The sequence below is a fragment of the Buceros rhinoceros genome, unplaced genomic scaffold (genome assembly GCF_000710305.1).
Source record: "Buceros rhinoceros silvestris isolate BGI_N320 unplaced genomic scaffold, ASM71030v1 scaffold15009, whole genome shotgun sequence".
In the NCBI taxonomy this organism is placed as follows: Eukaryota; Metazoa; Chordata; class Aves; order Bucerotiformes; family Bucerotidae; genus Buceros; species Buceros rhinoceros.
The window spans coordinates 34516-49658 of NW_010433399.1; the positions used below are offsets into that span (position 1 = coordinate 34516).

The 15143-nt window shown below is 37.9% G+C and overlaps 1 protein-coding gene across 1 annotated transcript in view; it reads left to right on the forward strand.

The window, feature by feature from the left end:
• XRCC5 (X-ray repair complementing defective repair in Chinese hamster cells 5 (double-strand-break rejoining)) overlaps positions 1 to 14836 on the forward strand; it is a gene marked incomplete at its 3' end in the record, with an annotated part of 46903 nt that extends 32067 nt beyond the window's left edge. The window contains exons 16-19 of the mRNA XM_010144097.1: positions 7170 to 7279; positions 7800 to 7896; positions 9866 to 9933; positions 14765 to 14836. Coding sequence (XP_010142399.1) covers positions 7170 to 7279; positions 7800 to 7896; positions 9866 to 9933; positions 14765 to 14836 — 347 coding nt within the window. The remainder of the gene's footprint in view (positions 1 to 7169; positions 7280 to 7799; positions 7897 to 9865; positions 9934 to 14764) is intronic.
• Between the last annotated feature and the right edge of the window lie 307 nt (positions 14837 to 15143).

Consider the following 15143-nt stretch of genomic DNA (forward strand, 5'->3'; position numbering starts at 1 on the left):
CTGTGAAGAAGTAATCTGATGCCTGGAATTGAAGTCTTTACAGGCGAAGATCATTTCGTACTGCTTGCTGCGAGCAGAGGGAAGCACGGGTGAATTTAGGGTGGGATGAGCAGGTAGTATGGGACTTCTGAAGATGAGAGGGGGCTCTGTGTGCACTGAATCTGTTCTCAGCATACAGTAAGACAGGGGTTTGATGCAGAAGTGAGGAAGAATACAAAGCACAGGTCAGCCACTGTCATGCCCTAAGTCTGAAAATGCAGTGGAATTATCATTTGTTTGTATGGTATTTCCCTACTGGAGTAGCTAAACAAAGCTATATGTAATCCAAAGGTATCTTTGCAAGAATGTGCAAGCCGGATGCGGCCTTTTTTTATTTTAAAGGATTGTTTGAATGTTGTGACAAGAGAAATCTCACCTGCTGAATAACCACTAATGTAGCATTTCTTTTCAAAGAAAAAGATACGCAGAGGTGCTGAAGTGAAATGCTAGGTATTTCAACAAGGCCTTTGGTCCTTTTGGATGTAGTTTGAGGGAGTGTTGAGTCATACATTGATTTGGGATATAATCTGTTAAAGCTGTTTAGCTATTTCTTTCCAGAATTTCCAGACCTATAAACTAGCTACCCAACTTTTTACACTGATTTTGCAGCAGATGCAGAAGAAATTGTTTATTGAGAAAATATCCGTAATTGTGTTCTCGAATCTCAGCTATATTAGGATTCAGTAACAAAAGCATAGTACAATATATTAGAATACAGAAACCGGGCAACAATTGACTACTTTGTTACGGTAATTAAGTCTATCATGTAGGAAAGCTTTAAGGCAGAAATAATAAGTAGAGTGATTACCCTTTGAGATGGTTTAACTAGGGAGTGCTTAAATATGTCCACTTGGTAGCTGTGCTGGCGATAACTGCAGTACATGTTTGGATGGCTTCTGAAATTTTGAGCGATCTGCTTTTATGTGTGGTCTGCTCTGTAATTATATGGTGTAGTTAGACAGAATGTAGTGCAGTCACTCATTTAAAGAAGAGATAGAAGCTACTATAAATGAAAACATACTCTGCATATTAATTTTTCTTCTGCATAATCTTTTTTCTACTTTAGAGCCTTTTAGGTAGTTTTAATACATAAAACATTACAGGCATGTTTTTAATGGCTTGCTGTATTGCATTCTGGTTATGTAAATAGTAAATTCTGCCTTAAAACTATTCAGTGGTTCTAAGGGGATTTCTTAATATAATTTTGTGTCATACTTAATGATGAAACTTTTTTTTCCATTGCTAAAACACATGAAATATAAAGTGTCTTTGCAGGAAAGGATAATCTGTGGCATTCAAATAGCTTATTGGAAAAAAAAGAATTACAGTTTACCTGTCAGGGTGCAGACGGAACTACTAGGTTGCATCTTGTTTTTCTTCTCTCTTGTATAAAAAGAGCATCCAGTGTAGTCTTTCAAACTGAATGGAGCCTACATTCTTTTTTTAAAACACAGTAGCAACAGAGTCCCTCCACAGGGAGGAGAAAGGCCTTTCAGCTGTTTGATTAGGGATTTTTTTTTCTTAGCAGATAGAGAAGTTGTAGCAACAGGAAGAGATGTGCTTTAAATGCTGACAGTATAGGGGCTTTGAAATGAAGCTGCAGGTTAATGGCACATCCTCTTCAGGCCACAGCAAGTCTCTCACCAAAATTATAAAGTCATCAAGACCAAAGTATGACAAGGGGATTTTTTTTTTAAACAGTTTGTAGGTACTGTTGGTGTATTTATAATCAAAACTGAGTACCAATGCACCTCTTGCAGGGGCCTGACTGGAATTTGATGATGAGGGTTTGTGCTATTCGTAGGAGAAGCCTAAGTGTAAGTTAGACAGCCTGTGTCTGATGCTGTGTCCCCCAGCAGACCAGAAAAGGAGAAATGATGCATTCACTGTTAGTGAGAGCTGGGTTGCTAATGTGTAAATACATGTTTTTAGAAAATCTTAGGGATTCAAATTGCTAAGGGTCATGGGGATAGGTTTTTGGAGACTGGCAGCTCAAATCCTGAAACAGTAATCAATGTTGGTCTTAATTGACATGTGTGTAGTTATTACAGTAGGGACCCGCTTATAGTTTACATGATGAGTTGTGTGTGATTGTGTCAACTTACTGGTTAATGTTAATTGCTCACGTAACTAGTATTGTGTTCTCCCTCCAGATACCTTTCCTTTTTCATTTGCATGCATGGCCAGAGAGATGTCGTTTTATTCAGGCGTTCCTCTGAGCAGGTTACAAGTGCACAGTCATCACAAAGAGCGGTCTTCTAATAACAGCTTCTGACACTTTTGTCAATGAGTGCAAATAAAATAGATTAGTTTGCCTAAGCAGAATCTAATCATTGCTCCCAAGGGTGTACAGTGATTTTCTTCATTACTGTGGTTGCAAAGAAGTCTCCGATGTAGTGAGTGCTTGCTGTTTTGTAGCACCAAACGAGTAGCCACATGACTACCAGTTCATCCTATTGGACTTGTTTACAAGTTTCCATGCCTGTGTTTCTGGAGAGCAGAAGGTGTCTGATACAGAGTGTTGTATTTTCATAGACTTCTGTAGAAAATGGAATGTCTGAATGGGCAGTAAAAAAAGATATTGACACATGCATAACATTTTCTTCGGTTTGTAAATTTTGAGTTTATAGGCCATATTTGATTGCATCTTACAGGACTCCTGTCTGAGAACAGGATGTCCAAGGTCCTGTTGTTGAAAGAGCTTTTTTTTTTTTTACTGATTGTCAGCAAGGAGAGAAATCTGCAATGGCAACTGTGCAGTTTGTGGACATAAGAAAAAATGTCTGGAGACAAATTGTACCAAACCCTCTTTTTTTATGTTTATAGCTAATTTGTTAGTAATTTTATTCCTGGGCATTTCAAGAAGAATAAAGTTAAGGCTCAGAAGTTGCACCTATAGGTTTCAGCAAATACTCAGTGCCTGAGGTGTCTCACTTTTGCCCTGGCATGTACATAGCTTCTTAAGTAAAATGTACAACACTGGTTTTGCATTGGATGCTTTGTATGAATTAAAGAATTGTGTCATAAAAAATTGTGATTAAGAGATTGGCAGTGGGTATTTATTAGGCAGTTGCAACAAGGATGGTATTTTATTGCCGGATGTGTATAGTTAACTACCTTCCTGTAGTATTGCAATGTATATAGTTATCTACCTTCCTAGACCTAAGATAACTTTTTTTAAAAAGTGGTATTTACTTTCAGTTTTTGTTGGCATATGTCTATGCAGTTCATCTGCATTTTTATCTCGCTGTGTGGTTTTGTGTGTTTTGGAGACTATTCGTGCTTTCCTGCTAGGTAGGCCAAATGCAATGACTGGTTTGATGAAAATGATTCAGCTATTAGAAGAGTATTTGCAAACCAAATACTTACATATAAATAGGAAATCACTTTGAAGTTTTCTACGTGTCTGCTTCAAGAGAAGATGAAGCCAGATTTGTCTTTGAAGGGCATGGCAATTGGGTGAGATACAAAGCTCTGAATTGCAACAAGCAGAATTTGAATTAGACGTTATGGGGGAAAAGAAGTAATAAAAATCACGATGATAGTCAAACACAGAAAGAAGGTCCTAGAGGACTTGGAGACTCTCCATCTTTGGAGCTACTCAGACCTCCAGTCCACGGAGCACAGATCCACAACAACCCTGGGGACTGAGTGGGGATGTGGGCCATGTGTCCTTCAGCCATCCAGCCTAAATCATTCCAATCCATATCCACGGGCCATTTAGAGAGACCATTTCAAAATAGAACAGCACCTGATAGGACACTGGAATAGTTCAACAGCTCTTGTTCTTGAAATTCTTATTTCTTGGCTTAAAGATGAAGGAATTCCTTAAAAATTAGGACAGTTTTCAGTTTAGAATCTCTTCAGTTACAAAAAGATGATACTTACAGAGCAGTAGATTAAAATTAACTAAAATTAACTATCAGGTGGTTTCAGATTTGACAGAGAGTCTTAAACATTGCCCATGAATACAAATCATTACCACCACCAGTGGATAAATCAAAACATTGACAACAACAGGAGTCTTTCATCTACAGAAAGAGCTATTTTTTTTAAACCTGATTAATTTTTTTAGGGGAGGAAAAAAATCTCCAGGGAGTTGAATTTGGACTCTTAAGTTTTATCTGTTATTCTGTAATCTGATTGGGTAGTAATCAAGATCAAGGACTGAACTAAACAAATATGAAACTATATCTACACTTTTGTGCTGTTAACTATTCAGAGGTAGCAAGTGAATATAACTGTTCATGCCATATTTCATAAGAAATATGGTGAGTGTATGTTAGAGTAGGGAATGTACCCGAATACCAGTATGGAAGGGATTGAATTCTGTTAGAACTAAAAGATCTTCTGTTCGAAGATTATTTTTTGTTCTCTGTAGTTCTCCAACTTTTAATCGCTGTATTTGTTACCCAACCGATCTGGTACAGTAGAAGGAGGAAGCAGAAGATTAAAATTTCTGTTCTGCAGAATGTGGTAGGTGCTGGAATTCTATTGACAGGAAATGTAGAAGTTCGTTAGTTCACTTCCTTAAATGTGTGTGTGGGATCAGGGAAGTTGGGAGAGAAGAAGAAAAAGTTGTTATTACATAGTAGTAACAGCCTGAACAGGCTGTCAGTGTGTGACTCTGGGACCTGCTCTTCAAAACGCCAGTCCCTGAGATTTGTCTGTGATGCATCACAGTTAATGCTAATACTCAGAGCTTTGTTACAGACATCTTCACACAGAGCGTGCGGTTCTCCAAAAAACAGGGAGAGCTGGTGTTTATAGCACCCAAGAACAAAGATTCACACTAATGGACAGGCAGCAGGAAATCAACAAAGTTCTCAGCCCTAGAAGTGTGAAGAAAGAGAATCCGCTTTGGAGAACTTCCAGTTATAACCCTTATTCACTGCCTCTGATACTGTCTTTGGTCCGCTACAGTAATTTGCTAGTTAGTTGATAGTCTAATCAGAACGTGGGAATTTTATGTATTTTAGATTAATCAATCATTGACCTGTCATTTAAGGGGGACCAAATGGACAGTCCCAACTATAGCCAAGCCGTTTCAAGATGTTAGATGAATCTCACTTAAAATGTTGTTGCCATGTAACCTGTTTCCTGTGTATATCACGGTTTTTCAGTGCCTAGTAACACATTGTAGGGTTTTTTTGGTTCCTTACAACAGATTTCAAAAGGAGGCAGCTCACAGTCAGTAGCAAGAAAAAGGCTTTTCTTCTGATGCCTGCCAGTGCAATCAAATGGAAAGGGATTTTTAAAAAAAATAAATGCAAAAGAAGTAGTAGAGTGTCTGATAATTTCAAACAGTATGCTGGAATCATTCTGACAATAAAGACTTTTATTGCACCCTCGTGGTGCCTGGGGTTTTAATTTAACACATCAATGAAAAGGCAGCATTTTAAAAAATGCACCAACACCACTGAAAACACCAGCAGGACTTGATTTTATTAGTGCATTTGTAAGAAATTAGAACATTTAATGAGAAAATCGTTAACCATGGAAAAAATGGACTGACTTAACTTGAGGAACTTAAGTAGTGAGACTTCAATTTAGTTTGTCAGCAACTGGTAAAAAAAAATAGAGTGAGCTGATCACCTGTGGAGCAGTAAGCACTTTGGCACACTTTCCTGTGTGATAGCTGGTGAACAATTACCCACCTCCTTTTCTAGAAACTCTGGAGTCAAAAGCTAGCGGGAGAATATCAAACATGTCTTGTTTCAATCTTTTCGGAGATGCTGTCCTTCAGGCGCAGGTCAGCGAGGCATTCTATAGAACACAAACCTAACAACTAGTGCTATGTAAGCTTAGGGAGCAGAGTGGAATACAGTATTTAAACGATGTCTACCTCTTGGTGTGTTTACTTATCTTTGTCTCTTCCACCACTCTGGCAGATGATTTTCTAGGTGGATGTTTCAATGGCTGAAATACTTGCAGTGACATCTATGCCCGTAACATCTGAACATAAGAAGGGCTGTAGGTCAGGCTAAGGGTTCTGCTAATCCAGTAACCTGTCTTTAACAGTACAGGAACAGGCCAGGCAGATACTGTGACTGGCCCAGAATGCTTTCCTGCATTTTCTTCCTCGATGACAACATCATCTTTAATCTCCCTTGATAGAGTTCCTCATTAAAAAATTTGAAGAATTTGATCAAGTATTACTTTTTTTTTTTTTAAGCTGTTAAAACTTCTAGCATCCCAGAGCAGCCTGTGGTAGAGAGGTAAACTGGTTTTGTTTAGAGAGGTACTTTGTTCTTAACCCCACTCTTTGCTCTTGTTTTGAGAGAGGCAGTGGACGGTCAGTCCCTACTCATCTTTTTCACAGAGCTTCTGAGTTTGTAGATCACTGTTGAATCTTCCATGCACTTGTCTTTTCCCAGGTCGAGGGTCTGCCAGAGGGTAAAATTGGACAGTTCCTTGCCTGTGATTAAACATGAAGAAAATAAAGTACTAAAATCCAGCAGAACTTATTTGGACTTGCAGAGCTCCTGGTGACATTTTCACTTGTCACGTTTGCAGCTACCTACCTTTTAGGAGCTCAGCAGTGAGGATGAAACTGGTGCCCCTTCCTGGTACAAGTCTCATTGTTTGCCTCTGCTTCTCTCAGGCATGGATGCACGATTTATAATACATACCTCCATAATCGTGAACAGTATTGCCCCAATGAAAAATTATCAAGCTACCTGTACAGAGACAAGATACATTCTGATGTCAGTAATAACAAGGTAGTCTTTTAACTGCAATCACCCCACAGGTGTTGTTTTGACATTACTACACCTTCATTGTAAATGTAATGCTTTTATTGAAATATGCATGTATTTCAGACAGTGTTTAGAGGATATGCTTGCATTTACTTTCCATCAAACAAGCTAGGCCAGTGCTTTTTTTCTTGGCTTTCAGGGAAAGACTTTTACCTTGGCCATGCTTCAGTTTCCTCCTGGTAGGTCTAGCTTTTCCAAGACTGAAGTAACTGTCAGTAGCTTAGATACCAGTTATGAACCTGAGTAGCTTGAGGCAGTGAGAGTATGCTTAGTTCTTTAGATGCCTATGGAATAGAAAAAAAAGAGATGTAAAGGAAAATAATTTTTTTGCCCTCAAATTCTTCAATTTATTTATTTCTCCTTGTCTTTCAGTAAGTAAGCAGCTGACAAACCGCATCGATCAGTTCCTGGAAAATAAAGGTTCACAGTACTACATGAAAGGGATCAATTGTATCAGAGTTTTCAGAGAGGAGGCTGTGAAGGTAATGTTAGTATGTGAAAACTCTCATCTCTTTCAAATTAAAGACATGATGGGCCCGTTTGCTGTATTAGAAACTTCGTAATTTATTGCTACTGCAAAAAGAATTGATTTGTAGCTTAAAATCTGTTATGCTGTTTGAAAGGTGAGAAATGTATTTACATTTTATGTTTCTATATTCTTACTGGAATGGGGACTTGCTTCTCTGGTATTATTTGCTTGTTTGTGTTCTTTTAAACGTAAGAACTGAAGGCCTGTGTCCTGATGCTTGTGAAAGAAAAATAAGAAATACTACAAATTTTTTCTTCAAAAAAGCTAATTACAAGAAAGTCTTCCTATCTTTCTGAAAGGCAGTTTTTGTGGCTCACTTTTCTGTAGAACTGTTGGTTTTAGTAGAGAGAAACCCCCAAATCTGTAGCAACCTCTGTGTTCACCATGTTTAGATGACTTCATGAAGAATTAAGTTTGCAGTGTTCTTTAGTATTTTTAATATTTCTTGTTTATCATTGCTATTGGTTTTTCAGCGGTCCAAGGCGCGGTGCTTTAATGATTTTCTGCAGACTCTGAAATTAAAGGTGGAAGATAAAGCCTTAGCTGATTTCTGGGAGATCATGATACAAGGTAGGGTGGCATTTAAAAGAGTAAAATAATTTTCTAGTTGTATTATCCATTTATGTAGGAGAAAGCAGTGGGACATTAAGTTAACCCCAGAGCAGCATTTTGATAAGGTTCATTCCTGCAGTCTGCTTAAAAAAATATATAAAAAATAATCTTCCACATTGCAACTTCCTTCCTTGCACTAATAGTTTCATATCAGCAATATTCATAATGCTTTGCCAAGTCTTGCTGAAATGGTAAATTAGTTGTGGAAGAAGAGAGACAAATTAAATGTTACAGGGTAAGGAGGAGAGGATACAATTTCAGCTGAATTTCAAAATAAATTGAAAAACTAATGCAGCACAGATATAAAAAGACTCTTCCAAATTAAGCTTCAAAAAGGCATAGAGAGCATTGAAATATGTCACTGATCATTTTGAATTTAAGCAACCTGAAGGACAGATTATGTGGTAGTGTGACACCTAGCTATGATTAAACCAAGAGATACAAGGCAGTGCAATTCTGAAAGACAGTCAGAAACTGTGCAAGTGATAAGTAAAGGCACATTTTCACAAATGCGAAGCATGGTGAACTAAAAATAATCTTTTATGTCATACTCTTGGTTTTAATTGGAACCAGTGCTAAGAAAATGTGTTAAATGCCCAACTGTCTCTCTTAAGTGTGTATGCTGTAAAATGCAATGATATGCTTTTGTATAGCACCTTCCAAAGTGACGAACCCCATGCTACTTTTTCAAAATATAAGATGGGAATTTGTTTAGCAACCCAAAACGGCAGCACAAGACAACACTGAAAGAATGTTATATTAAATGGTATTGTAGCGGACCTTCTCTGAGAAATCTGAAGAAAGGAACCAACAACCTTCAAAAGTAGGAATTGGGTCTTCCAATGGCGTGATAGAGTAATTTATTTTTAGTTGGTACTAACCAGAGTTTTTGACAAACTGGAATATATTTTTGAAGAAAAATAAATTTACAAATACAACAGAGATGATATTTTTATGCAAAATAGATTATCTTCTTGTGAGAAGATGATAAAATTGTGGCAGTTTATGCACAATCTAGCTTCTCTCAGTGGGTAGTGAAAAGACTGAAATGTCTTTTCTCTTGCTGCTGCCAAAAGCAGAAGTCCTGTTTCCTCTGCTTCTTGACACATGACCCTTTTCCACCAAATGTGGCATGCACTGGGCCTTGTCATGAGTGACTGCAGTCACCAAGAGAGGGTGGATGTGAGTTAATGAGTTAGAGGTTCAAGGAGCAAGGCAGATCTGTTTGAAAAGTTCACTTGTTTCATGAAACCCTGCCATGCAGTTCTATGGGTGCATTAGGGCAGCCTGATGCTCACACTTATGAATCTACTGTTCTTTGTTCTCACACCAACAGCTCCTTTATTCAGGCACAAGCATTTGCATCGCCAAGTGATGAGCTAGACTAGAAAAACAGTTGGGGTAAAGCATAATGGAGAATTTTTAATTTTTTTGGTGGAGGGTGTCACTACACAGGATGGTAGTGCTGCCACAACCAAGAAGCAAAGTGGGGGCAGGACCGGCACTTCGGTAGTCAGACTGTAGGTAATCACAGTGTGAGTGTTTGAGTGTTAGGAGTTAATTTTTGTAAGGACCTGAGAGCCTGCTGTGAATGACTGAAAGTGTAATTTCTGATAGATTTTCAGCATTTCATCTGTGATCTATGATTTCAGTGTCTCATTAGTTTGATTGTCATAATATTAGCAGTTTCCTAAATGGATACTTCCACAAGCTTATGAATATGCTCATTAATTTATTTTTGTATCGTATTTTATATCAGAGTTGACTCATTTATGCAAGTCACATTTGAGCAATATTTTTTTATTTTTGCTGGCGATGATGACACATTCAGAAGCTGGAATTTGGAAGACTTTTCATTTCTAACATTAAGTGCGTTTTTGGGAAGCCTTCTAATGACATTTTTATACCTCTTATTTTTTTTTTTTAGACAGGATTTCTTTGATCACTAAAGATGAAGCAGGAGAAAGTTCGGTGACAAGTGAAGAGGCTGAAAAGGTACTGTTTTTTAAATGAGCCTCTGTTTGTATAGAGCCCTTGCTGTGGAACAGAAGTTTCTTTCTTATGTGGATAAATCTTTAGGTGAATGTCATGGGCTCCATATGAAGGGAGAAGAATGTCGTTTTGCCACACAGTTGAAATTGCCCCAATTTGGAGCAAAAATAATTCTCTAGCATGTACCTTAGCATTTAGCTTTAATTGGTCTTTAGAAAATGGTGTGTATTGACATTATCTGAAAATATTCTCCTCAGAGAATAGGAACTTCAGGAACTCTTTGTAGTGGAACAGCAATAGGCATTTATGTATGCAAGATGACTATTCGAACTTCATGGAAAGAACTGTGATGGTGGTGTTATTATTGGTGATCATATTAGATCCGTTTGGAAACAAAGGGATTGGACTGTTCGCAAGTACTATTTCTACAGAAATATTATGCTTCGGTGATGGCAGTGATGAATGAAGGATGTCACATTTACTAAGGAGTGAATTCTAACAGGCAGAATGGTGCCTTCTGTTTGAAGGAAAGCAGAATTCAGAGTTGCTGTCAAAAATTGTAATTGTGTGGAGAGGATAAGAGAGGCATTCTTGTATCAGGCTGTTAGCCATGGTTTTAAATAGTTTAGGAGAAAGACGTTCCTTGTATTACAGAGCCCTGAAGGTGAACTTGTGGCTAAAATCACTAAGTACTTTGCAGAGAAGTAGCTTTTCTAAAAGATGCCACATTGATTTTTGCAGCTTCCAGGCCTCGCATTAGCAATAACCAGAAGGCGGTAGAAGTGGGTTCTCCACGAGCAAATTAATGAGTGGGTAAAATGTTGTGTTTTAGAAACTGCTTTTTTCATCTGTAACAGTTTACCTCAAGGTGAAGAAGGAACAGAAATGTCATGAAAATGAAAATCTAACAAACTATGAGGGCAGAAAGCTAAGCACATGTGCAGAGTACAAATGACAGTGGTTTTTCAGACCTGTGAAGAACCTACTGGCTGTTTCTCATCACACATATCGAATAGAGCAACTTTTTTCCCCAGTGATAATTTTTAAGAGTGTCAAGTTTTGTTATACGTTCCTAATGCTATGAATTTACTTGCAAGGTTTCTAAGATGGTATTTTTCTTGAGAACTTGTCTTCCTAGTCTAGTGTTGATGCTCAAAATGTGTTAATGCTGTGTGAAATAGCCACTGTTCCTTAAGGAAATCTGTACCAGCCATGAAGACCTCTCGGCTTGACTGTTGTCTTAACTGTGAGCTTGTGGTAGTTAAAAATCCTGTGCTTGCATAGGAATGCAGCACAAATTACAGGATATCAGTGACTAGATTTACAGCTGCCACGCTAAACTGGAGCAAAGCATTTGTAGACTGACTTCAAAATTACTGTTTTTTCATCCCGCATTCAGCTAGGTGTTGGAATACAGGAAATTCTTTTGTGAAGAAAGGTGCTACAGCAGCCATAACTTACCTTTAAAATGGGGAAATAAGAGAGATTGCATGAAATTGGCTCTGCAACAGAGTTCTCTAACGTGGCAGTTAACTTTCAGGATAAATGGGTTGCACCTCTTTGCTAATTAGTCCATCGGCAGTCCCACTTACTAGATAATCACCTCCCCACACACCCCCCAGATCCAAAACCAGAACCCTATTTGCCATCATCTAGTCAAGGGTTTGTATAACTTTTTACTTAAACTGGAAGGAACACAGCATATTCTTGGAGTAATATCTGCAGGGACAGAGAATTTATCTTGGGGTCATGGGGCTGATCTAAAATCTAGTCCTCCTTGGTCCAGTTAAACCCTGCTGCAGGCTTCTGGTGTGATACAAAGCCAACATTTTTCTAGTTCTATAGTACATGTGAAAATGGTTTTTTTTCTATTGTTTGTTTTCTATACTGAAGATGATATACTGAAGGTGGATACCGAGTGCAGTTTTGGGTCTCTCACTTCGCGAAGGACATTGAGGTGGTGGAGCTGGTGAAGGGTCTAGAGAACAAGTCTTACGAGAAGTGGCTGAGGGAACTGGAGTTGTTTAGTCTGGAGAAAAGGAGGCTCAGGGGAGACCTTATTGCTCTCTACAACTACCTGAAAGGAGGATGTAGTGAGGTGGGGGTTGGTCTCTTCTCCCATGTAACAAGTGACAGGACAAGAGGAAATGGCCTCCAGTTTTGTCAGGGGAGATTTAGCCTGGATATTAGTAAGAATTTCTTAAGAGAGAGTTGTGAAGCATTGGAATAGGCTGCCCAGGGAAGTGGTGGAGTCCCCATCCCTGGAAGTGTTTAAAAGACGTGTAGAGGTGGCACTGAGGGACATGGTTTAGGGACCCTGGCAGTGAAGGGTGAACAGTTGGACTCGATAACCTTAAAGGTCTCTTCCAACCAATATGATTATGTGATACCCCTTACTAAAGGGTATTACTAGATCTTTTAAGATCTCACACAATATAGTAAGATGCAAATTTTCCTCACTGAGAGAAATTATTTTAGGTGGGTTTTGTTGGTTTTTGCTTTCTTTGTAATAGTGGTGACATTCTTTTTAGAACATCAGAATGATAGGTTAAAAGAGCAGAAATGTCAAGTGCTTTTTCTGGTTGCTTTGGGAAAGATAATGGATTTTAGCTCAACGATTATATGTAATTTGCTTTTGCATAAATGTAAAACAGGTTTTGGGGGGAAAAGAGCTTTGAATGTTCAACATTTGATGGAAACTTCAGGTTTCAATTTATTGCAAATCTTCATCATACACTTCTTTAGCTTTTAGCTTTTTTTACTTAATTTAGTGTGGGAAAGCCAATTTTGAAAACTTTGAAAAATGTGCTCCTTCCCGAAATACCATTTGACTCTTAATCAACTGTATAAAATGAAATTTGATCTGGCACAAAAAGCCTTTCAGAGCTGACAATATCATTAGCTTTCAGTTTCTTAATATGTGCTTTATATTGCTACTAGATTGAGAACTTTTCCAGCAAAAAAGATACACAGACATACGGCATCTTGAATTTCTAATTTCTTCAGGCCCTGTTACCTTCTCTTTTTTTCTTTTAGCTACAGAATCTGTATTAGTTGAACTCAGTGTGTTAAAACAAAACTTGTCTGTGAAGTAAGCTTTCTGCATTCCTCTTGGATGTTGCAGTTTAGGATGTAGCAAAAATCCGACCTTTTGGTGGAGAGACAACTAGGCAGTTGTCACCTACGTCCTCTGTCTTTGGTGTTAGCCAAAAGCAAGGTATTTGCTTTGCATCCTAGTGGATATGGTGTCTGGCACTTTCCTATAAATGGGATGTGATGGGTAACTGCTCAGGGTTTTTACCCCATGTGTAAAGCTGTCACTATTGCTCTAGAGAAGGATCAGCACATTTTATTTATGTAAAATAATGTTTTAAGCTTTTTTACAATACAAGTATATTGGTAGTGCTCTGATAGGGATCCCATGGCCTTTTACACAACCTCCATGGCTGTTAGAGTTGGAAGTCCTCAGGTAAACAGTAACTTGCTTTCAGGAGCCCACTGGTTGCACAGAAGAGTTACATAAACTCTAAGGAGGTATTTGCAGCCTGTTTAATGGGGTTATTTTCTAACTAGCTGTTCTCTTTCATCATGTAGAGTTAGAGCGAAGTAGTTTCTCTATTAGGATGATGAAACCAAAAGTCATGGAATGTGGCTTTTCTTCCTCACTTTTCTCAGCCGTCTTTTTATCTGGGGATGGGTTGTTCCCAGCTCCGTATTTGTTCTGGTGCATTTTAATAAGAAAAAGAAAATTTATGATCTGATAGTAAAGGATAAAAATATAGTAAAGAGACTGTAACTAAAACTTGTAGACACTGGCTGCTTTTAGAGTCAAGTATTTCTAATTTTTTTTTGTACCATTCTAGATTTATTTATTTTTCACTATGTTAGGCTGAGAGAAAAATAATGCAGAGGTTATTGTACCTCAGATATTGTCTGTATATTTGATTTAAGTTATTATGGTATTGGATCAACTTACCTTTATCTCCTGTTTATGGATGCTATGCTTTAAGTGAAGGGCATATGGTGAGTTGTATCAGCAGTTACAGCAGTAGAATTTTACATAATGAATTTTCTATATTTAAAGACTGGCTTTCTAACCATATTGCAAGTTTCAGTTTTTTAAAAAATTCATGTCTTTGTTCATTTGTTAAATGTTAATTGAATTAAGTGGGAAACTTCTAAGTTCCCCACAGAACTAAAATGTTATACTTCAGAAATTTGCTAAACGAGCCACTGGTCAGCTTACATATATGTTCATATCAGTGGTGGAGCAGTTGCTGTCCTTTTGTAGCTACACACAAAATGTTACTTTTAAAATTACCTTTTTAAAGAACATAAACATGGCCATTCTGTAATGGATAAAATTTCCATTTAGCCCAGAATCCCATGTCTGACAGTAGGACGATAACAGATGGGTAGAGAAAAGTATACACTCCCAGGCTCCAGCCACTGATGTCTCAAGTACTTCCTGTGCTTGAGGTTCTTAGTAGAGTTCATAGGATTTCTCTTCTGTGAACTTTCACCATTTCCCAATGAAACTGGGGACTAATGTTTGCAGCATCCTAATTACAGAGTGTTTTACAGCTTAACCATATATTGTCCGAAGAACCATATCCTTCTGTCTGTTTCTCAATGCACTTCACCATAAAAACCTTTAAAAGCAAGTCTTAGGAAATTTCCTGTAGATGATTTTGGAGGGTGGAAACGGGAATAAACTTGATTCATGATTTTCAGTTACAGGTGGATTTGTTTTGATATACAAAGGAGACATTCTTAATTTCACAGTGTGGGTCTGAATTCTGTCAGTATCAGATACAAACATTTGTATTTTCAGTTCTTGGCTCCAAAAGAAAAGAAAAATGAAACTCTGCCTCCAACAGATGAAGGTGGCGATGTTGATGATTTGGTGAGTACCGTAAAAACGTGATGTGGCTTTAGAATGAAACTGTAAGAGAGGTGCAGTGAGAGAGTGAGTGCTTCTTAAAGCAAGAGAGCTTAGAAAGCACCTAAGAATTGAGTCAGAAAAGAGCCACATGGAATTACCCGTTTGCTGTTGTATAACATAACCAAGACTGTAATCTCATGATTACTATGAGATGTTATACTATGTTATGTAGTAACATGGGTGTCCTCTAGTGTGTTTCAAAAGAACCAGTGAGGCTGCTCATTTGATAGCAGTGTTACAATTTACTACCGTATCATTTAACAAAGCT